Below are 24,704 nucleotides of genomic sequence, written 5' to 3' on the forward strand. Positions count from 1 at the left end.
TTACTTTGCTTGTGAGATGACTTCTGCTTACATGTTATCGTAGTTCTTATATTAATTTTACTCTTGGTGGCTTCACGGAGTACATTACAAAAACTGCCTCCTCCATCGTCTTTCGCTAACAGACAGCTACCTACGACTGTGCGCCTAACACTCTCTTACTCTTACACTACTATCTCAAACCAGAAGCAGTATTTTTTGCTCTGCCGCCATGCGCAGTCAGCGATCCGCTTTATAAAACCTATCAGAGACACACATCGTTTATGAAATCATAGTCCATTTTCGTTTACATTAATATTATTATCATATTCGGGTGCCACATAGGAGTGCAACCCAGTAGACTCCTTTCAGTGTACACACTATGTGATCAAAAGTATACGGACACCCACAAAAACATATGTTTTTCATATTAGGTGCATTGTGCTGCCACCTACTGCCAGGTACTGCATATCAGCGACCTCAGTAGTCATTAAACATCGTGATAGAACAGAATAGGGCCCTCCGCAGAATTTACGGTCAGTTGATTGGGTGTCACTTGTGTCATACGTCTGTACACGAGATTTCCTTAATCCTAAACATCCCTAGGTCCGCTTCGTGATTGTGTTGAGCATAGCGAGCGTGTCGTCAGGAATGGGCTTCTCGTTGGTTTCGGCGATCCTGCTGACGACGCGGAACGCCTTCTTCGTGTGTCCTTTATTTAGCAGCCAGCGTGGAGACTCCGGCAGAAAGCTGTGACATTTGAGGCGCGTAATATAATTTAATTCATGAGAATAGGAGCATTTGTAGTGGGTTGTTACAGAAGAATACTGAAGATCAGATGGACAGAGGTGGAAACGTGAAGGGACACGTACAGCACAAAAGCGTACAGGCTGACCTCGTATGTTGACTAACAAAGACCGCCGACAGTTGAAGAGGGCCGGCCTGAGCGGCCGTGCGGTTCTAGGCGCTACAGTCTGGAGCCGAGCGACCGCTACGGTCGCAGGTTCGAATCCTGCCTCGGGCATGGATGTGTGTGATGTCCTTAGGTTAGTTAGGTTTAATTAGTTCTAAGTTCTAGGCGACTGATGATCTCAGAAGTTAAGTCGCATAGTGCTCAGAGTCATTTGACCCATTTAGTTGAAGAGCGTCAAAATGTGTAATAGGCAAACATCTGTCCATACCATCTCACAGGAATTGCGAACTGCATCAGTATCCACTGCAAGTATTATGACAGTTAGGCGGGAAGGGAGAAATCTTGGATTTCATGGTCTAGCGGCTGCTCATAAGCCACACATCACGCCGATAAATGCCAAACGACGCCTTGTTTGATGTAAGGAGCGTAAACATTGGACGATTGAACAGTGTAAAAACGTGTGGAGTGAGGAATCACGGAACACAATGTGGCGATCCGATGGTAGAGGGTATGGGTATGGCGAATGCCCTGTTAACGTCATTTACCGGAGTGTGTAGTGCCTAAAGTAAATTTCGGTGGCGGTGTTGTTACAGTGTGGTCGTGTTTTTCATGGAGGGGGCTTGCACCCTTCGTTGTTTTGCGTGGCACTAATACAGCACTGGCCTACACTGATGTTTTAAGCACCTTCTTGCTTCCCGCTGTTGAAGAGCAATTAGGGGATGGCGATTGCATCTTTCAACACGATCGAGCACCGTTTCATAATGCATGGCTTGCGGCGGAGTGGTTACACGACAATAACATACCTCTAATGGACTGGCCTGCACGGAGTCCTGATCTGAATCCTATAGAACACTTTTGAGATGTTTTGGAACGCCGACTTCGTGCCAGGCCTCACCGACCAACATCGATACCTCTCCTCAGTGCAGCACTCCATGAAGAATGGGCTGCCGTTCCCCAAGAAACCTGATTGAACGTATGTCTGCGAGAGTGGAAGCTGTCATCAACGCTAAGGTGGGTCAACACAATATTTAATTCCAGCAATACCGATAGAGGGCGCCACGAACTTGTAAGTCATTTACAGCCAGGTGTCCAGATATTTTTGATCATACAGGGTATCTGTAAAAGACTTGTACCCCGTCCTAGCGTTCCTACAGCTATTACGGTAGTGAGAGGGTGCTGCACTTCGCTGTTTAATTACAACCGACAGTTACGGTCAGAGCGGTAGTCAACAACAGCACAAGCGCCACATAGTTCATGTACCTCGACGCCCTCACCTTCAGAACAAGGTACCCCACAAGCTCCTATCCACTGCCCGATAGGTACCGCGACATCGCTTTATCTACCATTCATAATATGATGATCATTGGACATATACATAACCCCCGTCCATAATTCGAAGGAGTACATCGTTGTTCCCAGGTAAAAGACTAGAATTCCTCATAGAAAATGAATATATATGAGAATCCCGTCAAGCAGATGACGTCATTCTACCAATACAAGTTATAATTCCAAGCGACGTCACCCGTCTAATGACAAGCTTGAAGGCCACTATAAAGGAGACAGACTTCGTTCCAGGCAAAAAGCCAACGAATAACGAAGAAGATGGCGATTATCTCGGAATTCTCGAATTTTGACTCCGATTTGACGAGGTAGAATGGCGTTTGCAGTTGACCAGTATCTAGTAAATCAGCATCGAAATGTAATAAAACGAATAGCATGTATTTCAGGTTAGAAGAAAAAAATAACGTTGCCCCATCCAACAACCGGAAAATTTTGATAGATGGTTATCATTGTCGCGGCCATATACTTGTGTTGATAGTGTCTAAAGCCAGTAAAATGCCATTGTTTCACAAAAGTAACAATTTAGTTTATTTGCTTTCTGAGTAAAGGAGAAACGTGTCAGCTAGAAATTATATCTAGCGGTCCGTCAAGTAATTGCTTTTAATATGACAGCTGGCAGATGGCAACCGATCCGTACCACATGATTCATTTATTTTTATTCAGTAGTAATTAGTCTGAAGATTGGATTCGTCGAATGTAGATCATTTTAAATATTTTTTTTGTCTTCTATGATTTATATTTGACAGTAGCCATGGACGAATTTTTAAATGTAACTGCAATACGTGATATATCAAATGTATCCTGCAATTGTGAAGGCTCCTGACGGTTTTTACTCCCGTTATCTCCTTAACTGGCGGTTAATTTTAACGAATCGTTCCAGGAGTGACGTGTTTGTGATAAATTTTCAACATATCGTTTCCTTCAAACGGCACATTGTCGCAACCCTTGCTAGCTACATTACGACTACAACGAAGTACTGACGACGAAATCCAGTACACCGTCTCCAAACTTCACCATTCGCCAACTGCTATCGAGTTTGATGTTCGCATCGAGTTTTATGGAAGACACATTCTGATCTCGCTTCCAAGTAAGCTTAAGGTAACTCTAGCGTCTCCCGACATGTTAAATGGAAAAACAGGAAGTATGACGAGACAGTTATTTGAACTACGGTTTTATCGTGTACTGCTGTCGGAAATGAAGAAGTTAAATAAATGACAAAACAAAGAAAAACTTTCACTAAACATGCTTTAATTCCTACAAAAGCTCTTCTTTCATCTATCACAGTTGCCTGCAGTGAATCAAGAGCAAGAAACCTCAGACCACAGCGGAAGACCTTATTTTAGCAGCCAATGTGCGCAATTATTTACTAAGATAGCTGAGCTCAGCTGTCATGCAACTGAAAACTGTTTCTTTCCAGACGACATTACTAGTCGTCGAATACTCGGTAAGGCTAACGACATTAATGATCAGTTGGCGGAAAAAATCAAAGGTCATGGTGATTTCGTAACTCAGTAGGATGAAGCTACAGATAACCAAACGAGCAGGTTAGACAAAGCAAGAAATGTCATGAGAATTTTTTTTTCTTCAGGAATATTGCTTTTGGAACAAAAGCAACAGAGCTATTCGAAACACTTCATCTACATCTACATCTATACACTGCCAGTTATGTGAAGCGCATGGCAGAGGGCATTATTAGCGTTTCCTCCTGTTGCATTCATGTATGGAGCGCGGAAAGAATGATTATTTGAATTCATCCGTGAGTGCAGTAATTGTTCTAATCTTTTCATCACGATCCATATGTGAGCGATACGTAGGGGGTTGTAGTATACTCCTAGAGTCGTCATTTAAACAAGGTTATTTAAAATTTATTAACAGACTTTCTCGGGATAGTTTATGTCTATCTTCAAGAGCCTTCCAGTGCATTTCCTTCAGTATCCCCGTGTCACTCTCCCATGGATCAAACTAACCTGTGACCATTCGTTTTGCCCTTCTCTGTCTACGTTCAGTATCCCCTTTTATTCCTACTTGGTACGGGTCTCACAAACTTAAACCGGTCGCATGAGTGATTTGTAAGCTGTCTCCTCTGACGGCACTTCCGCAGTACTCTATCAAGAAACCAAAGTCTGCCGGCCGGTGTGCCCTAGCGGTTCTAGGTGCTTCAGTCTGGAACCGCGCGACCGCCACGGTCGCAGGTTCGTATCCTGCCTCGGTCATGGATGTGTGTGATGTCCTTAGGTTAGTTTGATTTAAGTAGTTCTAAGTCTAGGTGACTGATGACCTCGGATGTTAAGTCCCATAATGCTTAGAGCCATTTGAACTATTTTTCCATCCTTGATAAGATGCTGCGTCCTCCCTACCAAAAAGTCCTCAATCCTGTCACAAATTTCGCTTGGTACCCCATATGATCGTACATTGACAATAAGAGTAGGTGCAGTATCGAGTCAAATGCTTTCCAGGAAGCGGAAACTACTGCATCTATCTGACTGCCTCCATCCAGAGATTTCAGTATGTTGTGTGAGCAAACTGCGAGGTGGATTTCACATGATCGATGTTTTCGGAATCCATGCTGGTTAGCATTGAGGAGATCATTGTGTTCAAAACACCTCATTACGATTGTGCTCAGAATATGTTCTAAGAATCTACAATAAAGCCATGTCAAGGATATTGGATACACTTTTAAGAGAGAAATCAAAAGTAACTGTGTAAATTTTGAAGGCGTGGGTGCAGGTGGTGGTCATGGTATGACTGGCGCTTACGCTGGACTACAAGCTCTGCCCCTCATGCTATTCGGACTTACTGTTTTATTCGCCGAGAAGCACTGGCATCAAAAAACATGAGCCCTATCCTTCATGAAGTACTTCAGTCAGTGATCGAAGTAGTAAACTTCATTAAAATTCGTCCAGTTAAATAGAGATAATTTCTACAAATGTGCGTTGATACGAGGGCTGAGCACAGTCCTCTAATTTATTACGGTAACTCTTGCTCAATTTTCCGTGGTAAATGTTCTGAAAAACATTTATGAACCCTCATATGTACTTTACGTTCAACTGGTTCAAAAGAATCACTTTAGTTCCAAGAAGACCGTAGACGCCGATTTTGTTTTGAAACAGGCATATCGTTGTCACACTTCTGAATAATTCAGTTCACTAACTATGTCCTTCAAAGGTAATGAGAACAACACTCTGCAATTACCAGACAAAATTTCAGCATTCAGGAAGAAATTACTATTGTGAAGAAAAAGTTGGATGATAAGGATGAACCTTGCGTTTTCTCTTTTCATCATGCAGTTTTAAAAGGCAATGGACTGAGTGAAAAACCGAAGCCAGTGTTTGTGGATCATTAAACTTTTAACTATGTGATTACTGTCTAAAGTACTTTTCAAAAGAATTTGATAAACACAACTGGATCACAGATTATTTTAGTACAGATCTTCGTTCATAACTTACCATTGAAGGATAAAAGCGTTTTATTAATATTTTTTCAGAGTCCCCATTGAAATCGAAGATCGTTTCCTCGACACTGCTTGAGATTTCGAGTGTAGTGAAGCAGAAGCAGGGGCAAGTAGATAACAAAGCACTACTTAGGTGACGTAGGTTTTGTAGCAATGGTAGTCATCAACGCGAAGTATAGATCACGTATGACTGAAGAGAAGTAGATATGCGTCGTGATGTCCAATACTATGCCGAGGTTTGCAGAAATGATGATCAAGAAACAAGCTCATCCTTTCCAATGATTTCTTTCAAGGATAAAATGTAATATTAGAAGTTGATTAAAATGTGTAAAATAGTTAATACTATACTTAAATTTACCCCGCACGTAGAATGAGATGTCATGTTTAAAAGGATCCCCGGCTCGTCATGTTCAGCCGAAAAAATCAGAAAAGTACTGCTGTATTCTAGTCCTATATCGTTCTAAGCTGTACAGTTTCTTCCAGTGACGCTAGTTCCACTACATTATGACAGAGCTTCTGTATAATTTGAAAGGTCCGTAGAAGACCTTGCGACAAACTGAACCTTTATTGGACACAGGAGAATAGGTCGCCGAGTGCCCCTATTAGCGCCTTTCTCGCTATAGGGAGCTGAGAGCTTGGATCGTTGGTCTCGAAAAAATGCTTTATTTTACATAGATGATCATCTTGTTATTTCATTTACCTTTCTTCACAAGCACCATCTCTACTATTTCAACAATACTATCCCGATAACGTATCCACATTAATTGCAGCATTTCCACCAGTATTATTAGCACAGACTTACGAAACGTAGTTGTTACCTCACCCAGATTTGCACCTAAAATATTGTCTATCATGCAGTTCTTTTCATTTGGCCCAAATAAATTCCCCTCTTGATACCACAAGTATTGCTCAACGATTTTAGTAACGGTTCGACACACAAATTTAACTTAATTTGCACTGGCCATCCGCGTTCATTCTTCAAGCTGTAATAGAACTGGTCAGTGGACCTTCTTTCGTCAGGTACTCGAGTACTTGATTCTTGAGATAAAATCACGACAAAATCATATAAAGTTCAATTTGTAATCCTGGAATTCGAATAGTTTTAACAATATTGATAAATAGTTTTACACAATTTTGTCAATAATATGTGTTCAGACATTAATCAGAAATAATGGTTTTATTATTTTTCGAAGAACTGATTAGTTTTCGTATAATGTATGTATTTCAATTACAAGTCATTGACAGCGAAATCGTTAGTTATAAACTTTCAAAATAAGTTGCAAAATGATAAACAATTATTTCTTGTCTAAAAGATTTTGCTTGAGATTTACGTATGATCTATGTTCTTATTGGTTTGTTGTTGAAAGTTGTATGTCAGTGGGAGTGAGATTTAGTTGTTGGCGAATTCTGCCATGTTGAACAGTTGTAATTTTATGATTTTACACCGGAAAATTTATTGAAATTGTTCTATGTGATGAGAAAATTGCGAGCGTAATTGCGCATTGATGTGTTGGTTTACTAACATAAGCGCTTTTCCTGAAAAGATAACGTACCTTTCTATTTGTGGAGCTATTGTAACTGACTATAATGAAGACGTCCTAATTCTGAAGGCGATGTGGAAACATTGTAATGAAACGAAGGAAATATATGAACAGATGAATGCATTTTAGCCACACATTGTCCTTCTCTGAAACTCAGAATCTAAATCATGCTACCAAACGCAAATTAATCTTTCACCTAGCCACGATTTCGTCGATGAGCCCTAAGGAGAAGGTGAGTAATAAAACTTTTACCGTACGACCATCCTTTTCAGACATTTCTCGCTGGACTAGACTAACCTTGCTATTTCTAAGTAAGTGCATGTGATTTAACGACAATTAAAGACGTTTTTACAGTCTGTACGTTTAATTGGGTTGTGCTTCAATAGAAGGAGGGTCACCTCACAGTCCAGATAACCAGGCACTATAAAGGTTTTTATGGGAACAATACATAACCTATGAGACTTCTTAGAACACTGTCCAAGGACACTGTACACGCTCCTGCTGCGACATACTTTACTAACCTTCAGCATTCTGAGAATTGAAGGAACCTGTTTCGATTCTTATCCTCACATGTCCACAACTGCAGAACCTGTCCACACCACTCCACACGCTTTCCAAAGACAACCGGTTATGGTACGCATTTACAAACGCTATATCTAAAAATTCACAAACTAATAGTTAGAGTAGCTGACACTCATGAACAGTGCATTTCACTACACACGCATCTGTCAAACTAAAGTAACCAACGACATTTTGTAAGAGATCCTATGCAATGACAACAGTGTCTATATTGTCCTGCCAGTAGGTGATTCTATAAATCTTTTGAATTCAAATTGGAAGGTCTATACATTTCAAATTCGTCTAAAAGGTTTCATCTTGTAGTCCTTGTCATTGGTTGTTGTTGTTGTTGTTGTGGTCTTCAGTCCTGAGTCTGGTTTGATGCAGCTCTCCATGCTACTCTATCCTGTGCAAGCTTCTTCATCTCCCAGTACCTACTGCAGCCTACATCCTTCTGAATCTGCTTAGTGTGTTCATCTCTTGGTCTCCCTCTACGACTTTTACCCTATACGCTGTCATCCAATACCAAATTGGTGATCCCTTGATGCCTCAGAATATGCCCTACCAACCGATCCCTTCTTCTAGTCAGGTTGTGCCACAAACTCCTCTTCTCCCCAGTTTTATTCAATACCTCCTCATTAGTTATGTGATCTACCCACCTAATCTTCAGCATTCTTCTGTAGCACCACATTTCGAAAGCTTCTATTTTCTTCTTGTCTAAACTATTTATCGTCCATGTTTCACTTCCATAGATGGCCACACTCCATACAAGTACTTTCAGAAACGACTTCCTGATACTTAAATCAATACTCGATGTTAACAAATTTCTCTTCTTCAGAAACGCTTTACTTGCCATTGCCAGTCTACATTTTATATCCTCTCTACTTCGACCATCATCAGCTATTTTGCTAACCCAAACAGCAAAACTCCTTTACTACCTTAAGTGTCTCATTTCCTAATCCAATTCCCTCAGCATCACCCGACTTAATTCAACTAGTCCTTGTCATCTACATGCAAAATTTCCACATTAAGCGAGGCTGGAGGAAGATTACAGTGTTTCTTGATCTTTAGATGTTTTGTAAAAGTAGCCTTATAGGATTTGCCACCGACTTTGTTGAGCATGTTCTAATTCTGAAGACAATGTGGAAACATTGTAATGAAACAAAGGAAATGTATGAACAGAATCACACACTGTCCTTCTCTGAAACTCAGAATCTAAATCATACTACCAAATGCAAATTAATCTTTCATCTAGAAACGATTCCGTAGATGAGCCCTAAGGAGAAGGGGAGTAATAATACTTTTACTATGCGACCAGAGATACTGAATTTAATTGATGAAAGGAGAAAATACAAAAATGCAGTAAATGGTGCAGGCAAAAAGGAATACAAACGTCTCAAAAATGAGATCGACAGGAAGTGCAAAATGGCTAAGCAGGGATGGCTAGAGGACAAATGTAAGGATTAAAGGCCTATATCACTAGGGGTAAGATAGATACTGCCTACAGGAACATTAAAGAGACCTTTGAAGAAAAGAGAACCCCTTGCATGAATATCAAGAGCTCAAATGGAAACTCAGTTCTAAGCAAAGACAGGAAAGCAGAAATGTGGAAGGGGTATATAGAGTGTCTATAGAAGGGCGATGTTCTTGAGGACAAAACTATAGGAATGGAAGAGGATGTAGATGAAGATGAAATGGAATATGATACTGCGTGAAGAGTTTGACAGAGCACTGAAAGACCTAAGTCGAAACAAGGCCCTGGGAGTAGACAAAATTCCATTAGAACTACTGATAGCCTGCCCTGACAAAACTCTACCACCTGGTGAGCAAGATGTATAAGGAGTTCCTAGATAACAGGACGCAGCATGTTATTCTCAATGGAGAGATCTCTTCCGAAGTAAGAGTAATTTCAGGTGTGCCGCAGGGGAGTGTCATAGGACCGTTGCTATTCACAATATACATAAATGACCTGGTGGATGACATCGGAAGTTCACTGAGGCTTTTTGCAGATGATGCTGTGGTGTATCGAGAGGTTGTAACAATGGAAAATTGTACTGAAATGCAGGAGGATCTGCAGCGAATTGACGCATGGTGCAGGGAATGGCAACTGAATCTCAATGTAGACAAGTGTAATGTGCTGCGAATACACAGAAAGATAGATCCTTTATCATTTAGCTACAAAATAGCAGGTCAGCAACTGGAAGCAGTTAATACCATAAATTATCTGGGAGTACGCATTAGGAGTGATTTAAAATGGAATGATCATATAATGTTGATTGTCGGTAAAGCAGATGCCAGACTGAGATTCATTGGAAGAATCCTAAGGAAATGCAATCCGAAAACAAAGGAAGTAGGTTACAGTACGCTTGTTCGCCCACTGCTTGAATACTGCTCAGCAGTGTGGGATCCGTACCAGATAGGGTTGATACAAGACATAGAGAAGATCCAACGGAGAGCAGCGCGCTTCGTTACAGGATCATTTAGTAATCGCGAAAGCGTTGCGGAGATAATAGATAAACTCCAGTGGAAGACTCTGCAGGAGAGACGCTCAGTAGCTCGGTACGGGCTTTTGTCAAAGTTTCGAGAACATACCTTCACCGAAGAGTCAAGCAGTATATTGCTCCCTCCTACGTATATCTCGCGAAGAGACCATGAGGATAAAATCAGAGAGATTAGAGCCCACACAGAGGCATACCGACAATCCTTCTTTCCACGAACAATACGAGACTTGAATAGAAGGGAGAACCGATAGAGGTACTGAAGGTACCCTCCGCCACACACCGTCAGGTGGCTTGCGGAGTATGGATGTAGATGTAGATGTAGACAGGCGAAATACCCTCAGACTTCAAGAAGAATATAATAATGCCAATCCCAAAGAAAGCAGGTGTTGACAGATGTGAAAATTACCGAACCATGAGTTAAATAAGCCATGGCTGCAAAATACTAACATGAATTCTTTACAGACGAATGGAAAAACTGGTAGAAGTCGACCTCGAGGAAGATCAGTTTGGATTCCGTAGAAATGTTGAGGCAGTACTGACACTACGACCTATCTTAGAAAATAGATTAAGGAAAGGCATACCTGCGTTTCTAGCATTTGTAGACTTAGAGATAACTTTTGGCAATGTTCACTGGAATACTCTCTTTCAAATTCTGAAGGTGGCAGGGGCAAAATACAGGGAGCGAAAGGCTATTTACAATTGGTACAGAAACCACATGGCAGTTATACGAGACGAGAGGCATAAAAGGGAAGCAATGGTTGTGAAGGGAGTGAGACAGGGTTGTAGCCTATACCCGATGTTATTGATCTGTATATTGAGCAAGCAGTAAAGGAAACTAAAGAAAAATTCGGAGTAGGATTTAAAATCCAGGGAGAAGGAATAAAAATTTTGAGGTTCGCCGATGACAGTGTATTTCTGTCAGAGACAGCAAAGGACCTGGAAGAGCAGCTGAACGGAATGGACAGTGTCTTGAAAGGGGGATATAAGATGAACATCAACAAAAGCAAAATGAGGATAATGGAATGTAGTCGAATTAAATCAGGTGATGCTGAGGGTATTAGATTAGGAAATGAGACGCTTGAAGAAGTAAATGAGTTTTGCTATTTTGGGAGCAAAATAACTGATGATGGTCGAAGTAGAGAGGATATAAAATGTAGACTGGCAATGGCAAAAAAAAGCGTTTCTGAAGAAGAGAAATTTGTTAACATAGAGTATAGATTTAAGTGTCAGGAAGTCTGTTTTGAAAGTATTTGTATGGAGTGTAGCCATGTATGGGAGTGAAACGGGGACGATAAATAGTTTAGACAAGAAGAGAATTGAAGCTTTGGAAATGTGGTGCTATAGAAGAATGCTGAAGATTAGATGGGTAGATCACATATCTAATTAGGAGGTATTGAATAGAATTTAGGAGAAGAGAAATTTGTGGCACAACTTGAATAGAAGAAGGGATCGGTTGGTAGGACATATTCTGAGGCATCAAGGGATCACCAATTTAGTATTGGAGGGCAGCGTGGAGGGTAAAAATCGTAGAGAGAGACTAAGAGATGAATACACTAAACAGATTCAGAAGGCTGTAGGTTGCTGTAGGTACTGGGAGATGAAGAAGCTTGCACAGGATAGGGTAGCATGGAGAGCTGCATCAAACCAGTCTCTGGACTGAAGACCACAACAACAGCAGCAGGATTTACTTCGTCTAAAAGTGAAATCCAGATAACTATCATATGTAGTGTCATGTCTGTATACACCGCGTCTTTGTGATAATGGCTCTCCCAACTCCTGTTTGCTTTTGGAATAAGGCATCTTTTTTAGCATACGATGTTAATACAGTTATTGTTGCAAGTGACTGAGAAAAGTTGCCTGTATAATACAGTCATGTATTCAGAACTTCTTGGATATCTTCGGTTGTTTTCTTTTGCCGTAGGAATACTGTCAGTGTACAGTATAGTCTCCATAAGGAGTAATACAAAGAGAAAACCTTTAATAGAAGATAGTGTAGCATGTGATCACTGCTTTTCATTTGTGAGGCTACTAATTTGTGAATCATGAAACCGCTTTTAATAACTTAATTAATATCTGCTGAGTGTGTGCCCACCAATTTGAGATCTACATGTATGAGTAGATGTATGACTGAGCATCCTTATTGACTCCTCACTGAGTATAAGATGGAAAATGTGAATACCATCAGTTTCAGTTTCATTTAAAACTTGGATGTCATATGGAATAAAAGTTAAGACGACCTATTATGCCTCATTTCTGTCCCGTCTTTAATATGTGGTCATATTCTGAGGTAATTTGGCAGCAACTAAGCGAGTTTTCATAATACAAGGAAACTGGACAAGAGCGACCAGGACTCGCGCCCATAGGGTTCAGTATAGGTTTATGTACATCGTTCATCTATCCTGGGAATCGAGAATCTCAACAATTTTTGCCTATTTTCGAGATATATACTTGTAAGATATCGGTCAAAGGAATTCCAAGTCTGTAACAACAACAACGCTATACTATTGTACTTATAATAAATTTTTTCTTCTGAATTCGGCAGGCGAGCGCGGGAAAATGCACACGGGCGCGGTGCGGCATAACGGGCTCAGCAGTAGTAGTCGGAGTCGGGCTTCGTCTTAGAAACACGTCCTGGACCGAGGAGGCTCTCCTGGAAAACGTGATTTCGTTGAGCCTCGGATGCGCCGTTTCCGACGCCTATACAGCCTGGCTATATTCCATAGGCACTAAATGGAAAAGCATTGCGACGCTATGAAGAAGTAAAGTGCCGATACTTCATGAGCCATTGCTGTAATTGCATGTGTAATTTGTGCCTCGTTATCTCGCCGCCTGCCGACCGCCGCATCGATACGAACAGGTTGAAACTTCTAGTACTGTATTCGTGTGGACCAGTGTTACTTTTGCTACATACTGTTCAATAACAACTTAAATTTTACCAGAACTGTCCTATCAATTAATTATCCTCACAATTAACCTAGACAGGGTCCTTTCCACATGTTGTGCAATCCGAGTGTCCCGTGATGAAGATTTAAAGTTTATGTTAATAATAATTACCTGCAGACCCATCTATGTTAGAATGATGCTTAAAGAACTTCGTTGGTAATGAATACATAGGTAAATAACATAGGTCTGACAAAGTTGGAAGGTAATGTTGAAATTGGTTTAGTAATGAAGCTTAATTAATTTGAGACAAAAATAATGGTAGTTAATTGAGCAGGAAATAAGGCAAAAAGAGTAGTAACGCATATATTGGAAATCTTGAATGCTTAATGCTTTCAATTATCAAACTTTCACTACAGTGATCATAACAGTTTCAGGGTCCTCCCCCCCCCCCATTTTATTTCTTTTCTGTTCACTTGAATTCTGAAGTGTACTGAACTGATTTGACCAGCTAAGTTAAAGTCGAGATAAAACCTAAATTTATATGTTTTACCTTTGCTAAAATTGACATTGTATGTGTGTTTCGAAAGTGCTATTTCTAGGGTAACCTATGCCCGATTTCAATCAGATCAATATACAATACGAAGTTTGTAGTAAGCATTATAGTGTATTGTTGTGTATTTATGGTGTGTCCATACTAGTACAGAAAGTGAGATTCTTAGTTCAGTAGATTTTCTGGTTCTAAATTTACCTTATAATGCCGTGTTACTACGTATTGTTGTGCTTGAACGTACTTCCACTAGTACAGGGAAAAAACTCAGTTAATGCCTAATTAGGCTGGTGACCGTATTATTAACAATCGGTAGCATCTGCTGTGTATGTTTCTTGTCTGTCCTGAAGTGTAGTTGCACTTCAGACTTGCTTGACGTATCATTGTTATTACTGAGTGGGCGTAAGTCTGATTTTGCCTCCATTCAGGTACACGCGGTCAACATATTTACTAAAATCCTTGCTTATAAGGTGAAGCCCGTCAACTTACCATAGTACAGGCTTTAAAGAGTTAACGTGCGCCCGAGCGTAGTAGTTACACGTCCATGTCAAATCCGGCCGCTGTGGCCGAGCGGCTCTAGGCCCTTCAATCTGGAACCGCGCGACCGCTACTGTCGCAGGTTCGAATCCTGCCTCGGGCATGGATGTGTGTAATGTCCTTAGGTTAGTTAGGTTTAAGTAGTTCTAAATTCTAGGGGACTGATGACCTCAGATGTTAAGTCCCATAGTGCTCAGAGCCATTTGAGCCATTTTTGAACCACGCCAAAAACTCTTCAGTAGTTTCTCAGACTAGCCCGGACATACATAAGGAAGTGAGCAGGCGACTTCAGCTATACAGATTGATATAGACGGCAAAAAGAAGGTTCGATGCTAAATGCTATAGCAAAAGGAACACTGTTCTAAGAACGCTCCACAGATTAAGAAACCAGCACTACGATGAAACATACAAACTGTACGCAGAAGAGAGGAGAATCAACAAAAAACTAATAGAAGAGAAGAAAAAAGAATACATACAAAGAGAAGCAAAAAGATAAGCGGATGAAGCAGAGAAAGACCCATACATAGCAGCAAGACCAAGAAAAATGGCCCATACACCAAATATAGACAAGAAGGAATGGGAGGACCCCTTCCGGAAGATACTGAACAAACGAGGAGTCAAAACACCCCCAAAGAAAGGGAAACAACATAAAACTAAGGAGAAAGACAATATATGGGAGACTATAAATGAAGAAGACGTGAAAGAAGTAATAAAAGCACTGAAGAACAAGAAAGCAGCAGGACCCGATAATATATATAATGAACATATAAAAGATGCAAAAGAGGCCCTCCAACACGTATGGACCAAACTATTTAACAAATGCCTGGAACTTGGAAGAATTCCGACACAATGGAGACACTCGACAATAAAAGTTCTCTACAAAGGTAGAGGAGACCCAACGGACCCAAACAAGTACAGAGGCATAGCCCTGGAAAATACTCAAGTCAAGATGTTTTCAAAGATAATAACACAAAAAATCCAAGCCTCTGTGGACAGTCATCTCCCAGAACGACAAATGGGTTTCAGATCTGGAAGATCAACGCTTACGGCAGTCAGGCTTCTTCTAAACAACATCGACAAATGGGTTTCAGATCTGGAAGATCAACGCTTACGGCAGTCAGGCTTCTTCTAAACAACATCGACGAATTGCTACAAAAGAAAAAAATGTTCTACTCAGTGATCATAGACTTCACCAAAGCATTTGACCTAATACAAAGAGATCTCATAGTCCGAAAACTGGAAAGCACAATGGGAGAAGATAGCGTATGGGCAAAAATAATCAAGTCAATCCTCGAATACAACTTAATCACAATATCAGACAACCTCTCTTTTTCGAACCCCGTTCTGCAATCGTACGGAGTCTTACAGGGTGGTCGGCCGGTGTGTCCGTGCGGTTCTAGGCGCTTCAGTCTGGAACCGCGTGACCGCTACGGTCGCAGGTTCGAATCCTGCCTCGGGCGTGGATGTGTGTGATGTCCTTAGGTTAGTTAGGTTGAAGTAGTTCTAAGTTCTAGGGGACTGATGACCACAGACGTTAAGTCCCATAGTGCTCAGAGCCATGTTACAGGGTGACCCAATGAGCCCTCTGCTGTACGTCCTTGCCACTGAAGGAGTACTCTGAATTGGAGAAAATGAAGAAGATGTATATGTATATGCATACGCTGACGACATAGCCGTAGGTTCAACAGTTATACGGAAGCTGCAGAGAATCATTGAGAAAATAGACAAATGGTGCAGTGAACACAAACTACACATAAACATAACAAAGACAGAAATTGTAATTTTCAGAAAAGGAGCAAAAACTCCCAAGAATGCGGAAATCAGCATCAGAGGACAAAAAATAAAAATCTCATCAGACTTTAAATACCTAAGAGCGAATTGCAACCAACAGCCAAGTGCTTCACAAAACATACAACAGAACGTGCAGCCCAAGCAATAATAGCAATACAGGACATCAAAAACATCCGCCTACTCAATCTAGAAACAGCCATGGAATTATTCAACACAAAAATATTGCCAATCCTGGCCTATGGGATGGAGGTTATACGGGACCACCCGACAGAAAAAAATCTAGAAACACTAGATAAGGTAAAATCGATTTATCTAAAAAGAACACAAGGTCTCTTAAAGACAACAAGATCTAGACTAGTGTACCTGCTAGCGAGAGAGACATTCCTAATTGAAGACATCAGAGTTCGATATATGATGCCACACAGCAGGGCTTCCAGAAAGCAACTGAAGATCATGTAGGACAAACGAGAAAAAATATGGCCAGAGTTCTATGGCACCGAAGCAATGACGAACCGCACATGGACAGCATCAAACTTCGAACAGCGACATGTCGTAACTAGACTTTCTATTCACGGCTTTCATCCTCTAATCTGCCAAAACAAAACTTATCACGACCCAGCCACAACATTTGTATGTGAACTGCGTATCCAAGCCTGTGGACGATATCACATGCAGTAAAAGAGTGAAATCGATAACTGAATATGCAAAAATGTAAAATGAAAATGTAAAATGTTAAGCAAAGTAACTGTATATGGCTATTTGGCTGCAATTTTATTACATAAAGATGGATATAGAAGAGTTATTGAAATGTTATTATTTATTTACTAAAACATGACTACATTTTATGTTTGCATGCAATAATTTTCATCTATTATGCTTCTGAAGGACGATGAATGCAATGTATATTCCAATGGCAAAACTATTTTTTTGTGTGATATAATTACAATTTAACAATTCTAAGATTTTTTCTGCTTGTACTATGAAACCTTGCTTCTTGCCTAATTTGATGATTCCAGGTCAACGGGAAGTGCGCATATGTTTTTATGAGTGGGTTTGCGAGTTTCAAAATACGTGACATAAATGGCCGAATCTTTTGATTGAATTGACTTAGCTTAAATGGCTTACACCACCATGGAACCAAAAGGCTTAGTATGGGATACGAATTCGAACTTGATATACCAACTTTCGGTGTGAACTGTGCATTTTTCGCAAACTTCATGGTTGTAGGTCAACGTGAAGTATTCTATAAGTTTTGATGAGCGTGTTTCCGAGTATCGAAATATGTGGCATAGATGGAGATTCTCCTATCGCCAGGAGGACCATTGGCCTTAATATGTGACATAAATTTGATCTTGGTACACCAATCATTTCAAGAGGAAATGGGGTCATGACAGACGGAGGGACAAACAAACGGGTAAAAAAGGGTAGACTAGTACTTTTTGTGTTTTATAATGACAAATTAACTATTTTCGGATTTTTTCCTTTGCTTGTGCTGTGAAATGTTTCTTCTTGCCGAATTTCGTGATTCCAGATCAATCAGAAGTACCTTAAGGGTTCTGATAAGTGAATTTCGAATATCAAAACATGTGACAGAAATGGCCTTATCCTTTTATTGCACTGACTCAGAAGTTTAAAAGCCTTACACCGACAAGGACAGTGCATCTCAGTACGTGATATAAATTTGAACTCGGTAAGTCTATCTGTTCTTGAGAATAAGGGCTCTCAACTGTAGGAAAGACAGAAAAAAGGACAACAAAGCAACTCTATAAGGATTCCGTTCTTGCAGATCGAGGTATCGAACTCTAAACAGGCCATTATAATCTTAAAGGATATAATCCAAGAGACTCCAGTAAGCGTCTGTTTAAGAGTTTACGTTTTCTACCTTTGACGTGTATCTACATTATGGAAACTATCGTTTTTTTTTTAACCAGCGGAATTGACAACGAATAGCAGACTAATTAAATGTTGATAATCATCACCATAACTATGTTGCTGCTGTTGTTGTTATTGTTATCTTCAGTCCGAAGATTGGGCTGATGCAGCTCTCCACACTACTCTATTACGTGCGAGTCTCTTTACCTCCGAATAACTGCTGCAAACTACATCATATTGGACCTGCTCTCTGTAATACCATAAATAAAATAAGTAAATTCCAACAGAAAATATAAAACAACAAATCATAACAAAAAAAGAAAGCGAAATGAGAATATGCAAACGGTATGGAAGTAGGCAAGCGATACAGACGTGTTAGCAGCTACTTTCGGAATGTCGAATGGCAGAACACGGGCAGTTAGGTATTTTCTGAAGGCAGTTAGGTATGGTCATGTGACGTCAATTTCCGGTTCGAAACGTCAGTGCAGCCAGGCGTTTTATTGGCGCGATACACTCCCAGTTTCCAGATAGTTACTGTCGCTAAATTCTTGCGAGGTCTTCTTCCCTATCCCTGGACTCGCTAGTGCAGCGCCACCTGTCAAAGCAGTGCGCGTTTAGCCGCGCTTGTCTAACGTGTCACCCTGTGCTTCGCATACCAGAAACCTCCAATTCAAAAACAGCACCTTACGATCTAGCTTATGGCGCATACGTATTAATACTGTCAAAACAAGAGCCTTCTATGCAAAAGCAAAAGGACGTCAAAGACAATCTGAGGCATACATTTCACGGCGAAGTACAATGCAAGCAGTTTCTCGCAATAACGGCAATAAGTAATATAAGAAAATAATCGATTTTGTATTTTTAATCGTAGTAGTGTTAACAATTAGATATTTAGGTTTTCAAAGAAAGCATTAACAAAACAGGTAATGGAAACAATGAGCTTTAGATCCAGAAAATAAGAGACTCTAGAACGTGGTAATCTACCCATCCTGTGCTTTGTTAAGGATTTACCTCTGACAGGAGACCAGAAGAAAACACGGCAGTGATGACACAAGCGTAAACGTTCTCCAGTCGCCAGCTGCCCATGCGGTGAGAGGGCTCAGTATTGAGCCCACACTGTGCATTAAGGAGAACATGAAGTTCACTGTCGAGCGGAACATGACGTCCGACAGTTCCAGTCCTGAAAAGGTTTGACTTGAGTCACTGATTTATATACTGTGTTACAATATAAACATTTACATTCTAATTAACCGCTCAAGAAAATGTCCAACATGCTAAATGGCTTTCGTACATTGCTGTAACAGAAGTGTTTATACAATTGTTATCAAGTTTTAAGAGTAATTCTTCTCTCCAGTGCATTTAAACTTATTGTAGTAATTATCATTGCAGTTATTTATTCAAGAAACTGTTCATGGTTTTATGCGTTTCTGAAAAACTGTTATCACGCAGGTAATTCTAATGTTCTCATTACGTTGAAATACCAGCTCTCCTCACAATATTCTTGCCGGATCAGCAGCTGGGTCATACGATCATCTTTCCACGGTATTTTAGCATATCATCTGGCTGCCGTCTCCAGGTGAGAACATTGTTTGCTGAATCTCGCTGAAACTGATTCCTGCTGTAAACAGCAGCCCTTATGCACGGAAAAAAATCTACCACCAAAAGGAGTTGTGGGTGATAAAGGGAAGTTGCCAGGTGTGTTTCTACATCCGAAAGATGACATATCCAGATATAGTTCCAGAATCGTGTCAGTAGCACCACTACGAGAATGCAAACCAGGTTTGCCTTAAATATGCACTATCACGGTCGTGAGCGTTAATTAACTTTGAGACTGGATATAGGGAATTTGTGTTATTCAAGAATGCCTTTAAGACGCCATTATACGACGAAAATGCCCTTATCAACAGTTTGAACGAGGTTGTGCAGCACGGCTACGAGAAACTGGATGTTCGTTCCGCGATACTGTAGAATGTAGCCGTCGTAATGATTGCTGGCAGTGGTGATCACTGGAAGGTACTGTCGCAAGACGCCCATGTTTCGGACAGCCAAGTGGCATTACCGACAGGGAAGACTTTCTTGTTCGACGTATGGATCTGGCGCATCTTACTGCAGCAGGAATTTGAGCAGCACTGAACTGCTGCAAATCGGTTAAGTACAGCTCCGAGCAGCGTGCATTCCAATGACCCCAAACCACCACCATTTGCGACTTTAGTGGTGTCAAGTGAGAGCTCAATGGAGAACAGGGTGGGGGTCTGTTGTGTTTTCTGATGAAAACCGCTCCCGCTTCGGTGTCAGTAATGGCGATGTATTGGTTAGAATGAGGCCGGGGGAGCACCTGAAACAAACCTGCCTGCGTCCAAGACACACTGGACCTACATCTGAAGTTATGGTCTGGTCTCCAGTTTTGTGCAACAGCAGGAGCACTCTCTTGGTTACCTCTCGAACCCTGTCTGTAAATTTGTACATTGGTCTGGTGATCCGACATTCATGAATAGCATGGCACTGGGTGTTTTCCAACAGGATAACGTTCGTCCATATACCGATGTTGTAACTCAACATGCTCTGCAGAATGTCGACTAGTTGCCTTAGCCTTCTAGATCACCAGATCTGTCTCCAGTCGAGCACGTATGAGATATCATTGCACAACAACTCCAGTGACATCCACAAACAGCATAAACTGTCCATATGTTGACCAACCATGTGCCACAGACTTGGGAGTCTATCCCGCAGACTCTCATCCGACTCCTTACGACACAATGCATGCACATTTGCATTCTTGCATTCAACATTCTGGCGGTTACACATTACCTATGGCTTTTCTCGCATTTACGTTAACCTGTGAACTTGCAACTTTAACCACTTAAATATGTTACCTAGTAAATATAGTCTCAAAATTATATTACTCCACAATAATTATTTCTTGGCCTTCTGATTCTTATCCGTCGGTGTATATGCCGTGGGAAACTAACAACACCTGCGCCAAAATCCACCACGGCTTTCCCCCTGCCACCCCAGGGGTGGAACCTGAAAGGTACGATAAATCACAACCGGGTGTGCCGGTCAATACATTCTGCTGGGAGAGTTGAAGACAGTTGATTTTTAATGACTGATGAAACAAGGGTCCATATTTGACTCAAAGAATAATCATCGTCTCCATTTATCCCATTCCTATGAGTCATGGTGCAACCAGCGAGGAGCAGGAAAGAGAATTGCGTCTCGTCGTACGTCATTCTGTCTCCACTGGTTAGACAGTGTTCCGACACCGAACTGTATAACATTGTGTGCCGCGCAAGGCTGCATATATGGACTTCAAACCTCGTGAGCGGGCTTCGACGCCAACGTCTTTGGGGCCATCCTTTGGCCGCGAGGCGGAGTGACCACGAGTTCATTGCGAATTAGCGCCTGGACAGGGTACGATTTGGCAAGCAAAGCACGAAGATAAGCAGTAGAAACTCTCGCCGTGTGCCGGCGGGGATTATCTGTTGAAATGTAAGCCCCGGATTTCAAGTCTGAAACAGATATCAAAATTCCTTCTGGGCTCAAATAGATCGTCATTGAGCGTGACTCTCATCTCCGATAGCTGTCGACCAGTATCTTTTTTCGACCACCTTTCATACGCCGTCTTACATGGCTGCAAGTGGTACACCACTCCTTATACACGTGTTTGCCGGTTAGCGTCGACACACCAAGTCAAGCAACTTCAATCATGTTTTGGTCTTCGGCAGGTCCACACGATAATTTCCTTTCGACAATCTGTCACGTCCCCACTGATGCCGCACAACTGACCAGCACATCACTGGTATGACTTTCGCCTGCCTTGGAGGGCCACGTGGTTACCTGGTACCGTTTGTAAAACGTCTATAGAGCATCAGGGCGACAAAGTGTGTGCTCTTCTGAGGTTATGCCCAATTGCCTTATTATTGCTATGGCAGTATATTAACAAATTATTGTATGTCCAAGTTGTTGACGATAGCCTCAAAAAAAATCAGAAAAAATTGGATGGTTTATTGGAAAGAAAGAGATTCACAAACTTAGCAAGTCCTTGACTCTTTGGTCCACCTCTGGACGCTATGCGAGCTATTATTCGGTCTGGCATTAATTGATAGACTTGTTGGATGTCCTCCTGAGGGATAGCGTGCTAAATGCTGTCCAATAGGTGCACTAGGCCGTCAATATCCCCAAGTGATTGGAAGGCCCTGCGCGTAATGCTCCCAACGTTCTTAATTGGAGAGAGATCCGGTGACTTTACTGGCCAAAGCATGGTTTGGCAAGCACGAAGACAAGCAGTAGAAACTCCCGCGTGTACCGGGGCGCATTATCTTCTTGAAATGTAAGCCTATGTTGGCTTGTCATGAAGGGCAGCAAAACAGGGAGTAGCATATCGTTGTAGTACCACTGTGCTATCACGTTGCTGATAGCTGCTGCTACGAAAAGAAATGGCACCCCAGGCCATCATTTCTGGTTGTTGATTCACATTGTGGGTGATAGTTACGTTGATGTTCCACCACTGTCCGGGGTGTCTCGTCATCGGTGCTCAGTTCGAAGTGGGACTCATCACTGGGGACAATACTACTCGAGCCAGTGAGATTCTAAGCCGTAAACGTGTCTGAGACGCCCCAGACAGCAGTCGGACACCAGCGTAACTGTCACCCGCGAGCGTCCTGACAGTCATGAGTGATGGCCTGTTTGCCATTTTATTTCATAGCGGGACCCTTTTGGTTCTCATCTGCGGCACCCTTGCAGTACAGCGGTATGTCGACATTTTGCACCCCACTTTTGTTGTCCTTTATGGCAAGCTGCCCTGGGATTAAATTTCAGCAAATTAATACCCTCCCGCACTTGACGAAGTTTCTACTACATGTCTTCGTGCTTGCCAAACCTTGTCTTGGTCAGAATGATCGCCGGATCTCTTCCTAATTGAGATCGTTCAGAGCATTATGTGCAGGACCCACGAACCCGGTGGGGATTTTGTCTATCTAACTCGTCAGTTGGACATCATTTGGCAGGATATCCTTTCAGGATCACATCCAGCAACTCTGTCAATGAGTGCCAAGCCAATAACCGGTTTCACAAGGGTCGGGGTTGGATCGACGCCTTAATGTCTTGCTCAGTTTGCGAAGTTCTTGCACTTGAATAAATCACCCAATTCTTCTGAAACTGTAATCAATTTATTGCTGCACATGTACATCACATCTACGGATTTCCGTCACATTCGTGATACTTTTCTTTTTTTGTCTTGGCTTGAATTTGTAAAACGAAAGACATAGCGCTGCACTTTCACGTTTGCGAGGGTGATGGTACAGATCTCCATCAGGTCATCCTGATATTCCGGTCGTGTTGCTAACATTGTTCAAAGCAAGCACCGAGGGAGTTACTTTGAAAAAGACATGGTAAATTTCCTTCCGCATCTTTACCGATAGTACGAGAGCCCAGGACCAACACCAAGTCTCACCGTTTTATTGAGAAAAATCGTTAGCGTAGATGATCCTGAACCCAACTGGGTGGACAGTAAAGGTCAAAAGCGTCACAGCTGCACAGCGGTCCATTTCTGCTACGTGAAACAAAATTTATGGGTGGTATTACTACAGCAAGTCAGCTATTAAAATTGTTGACAGATTCTATCGTTCCATTACGAAAATTTTTGTATTCGGACACATTACGCGTTGCATCTGGCTTGAGAGCATTTTCTAAATCACCAATAAAGTTTACCGGACTGGACCATAGCCACATGGTTACTTTTTTTTTCAAGAATTTTGAATTGCTATAATGATTACCGAAAACTGCTTTTAGGCATTTTTGGTGACACATATACTTCCAAAAACGGAAAGAACATTCCAGCGCTTGTTACCCCCGTGGTCTTGAACCGCTTTTTACTTGATACGCCCTTGGCCCTCGATACACATCTCACGAACGCAACAAATTTAACCTTCGGATTTCGCAAAAGAATTGAAAAATATTAAATTTAAAAAAGCTGTTGCAGGCTTTTTGGTTAACAGTTGGTCACAACAGGAATTGGCGCAAATTATCGCGAACAAAACTATCCATAACAATCACCACATGTGCTGTGAATATTGGGTTGATCAAGGTACTGTTAATCAAGCAGTTAATGAAGATCTAATTTGTCAAGAACACAAGATGGCAGATACTAAAATTGTTTACCATGTTTGTCAAATTAGTTAACAAGGTCGAGTATCTGTTCAATATTCAACACTGACTTTTTAATTGTAATGTTTGGTAACATGGAAATTGTAAAATGTCCCTAAAAGATTTGGATGAATATTAGCGTTGTTAATTCCTTCCGTTGCATTGAAGTTTCGCGTTTGCTTGAAACAATCGGTTCCTCTAGCAATATTTTTACCTGCTTTTCATTGTATTGCAGGCTGGGATTAATATCCCGTGTTCTATCGCAAGGCGAAATAGTGGCCGCAGACAAATTCTATATACTATCAAAAGGGTGTCATAGATGCAGGTAGATTTGCTTCTGACTCTGGAAATGTATTGAACGTCTTAAAAGAGCTCACGTACAAATTACACAGCGAAAAACAATTAATAATGTCGATTCGGTTAAATTCAACGTTCTTACATAAACATGAAAAATGAAAAGTAAACATTCTTCTAAAGATCTAAATCTGGATTTATCTCATTTTGATGTCTGCAGTCTACCGCACGTAAAACAGAAGTGGAATAGCATTTATTGAAAACAAGACATATTTCGCAAATATGGAGCAACGCTCATACGAAAAATATGACAGGTCTTGACTGCATAGATTTCTGATTGTATGACGACGAGGGA

At 41.3% G+C, this 24,704-nt stretch overlaps 1 protein-coding gene across 1 annotated transcript in view; it reads right to left on the reverse strand.

The window, feature by feature from the left end:
* Window positions 1-24,704, reverse strand: part of LOC126176733 (solute carrier family 22 member 7-like) — an 80,919-nt gene that overhangs the window by 23,624 nt on the left and 32,591 nt on the right. The window contains exon 5 of the mRNA XM_049923902.1: window positions 18,923-19,091. Coding sequence (XP_049779859.1) covers window positions 18,923-19,091 — 169 coding nt within the window. The remainder of the gene's footprint in view (window positions 1-18,922; window positions 19,092-24,704) is intronic.

The sequence above is a fragment of the Schistocerca cancellata genome, chromosome 3 (assembly GCF_023864275.1).
Source record: "Schistocerca cancellata isolate TAMUIC-IGC-003103 chromosome 3, iqSchCanc2.1, whole genome shotgun sequence".
Lineage (NCBI taxonomy): Eukaryota > Metazoa > Arthropoda > Insecta > Orthoptera > Acrididae > Schistocerca > Schistocerca cancellata.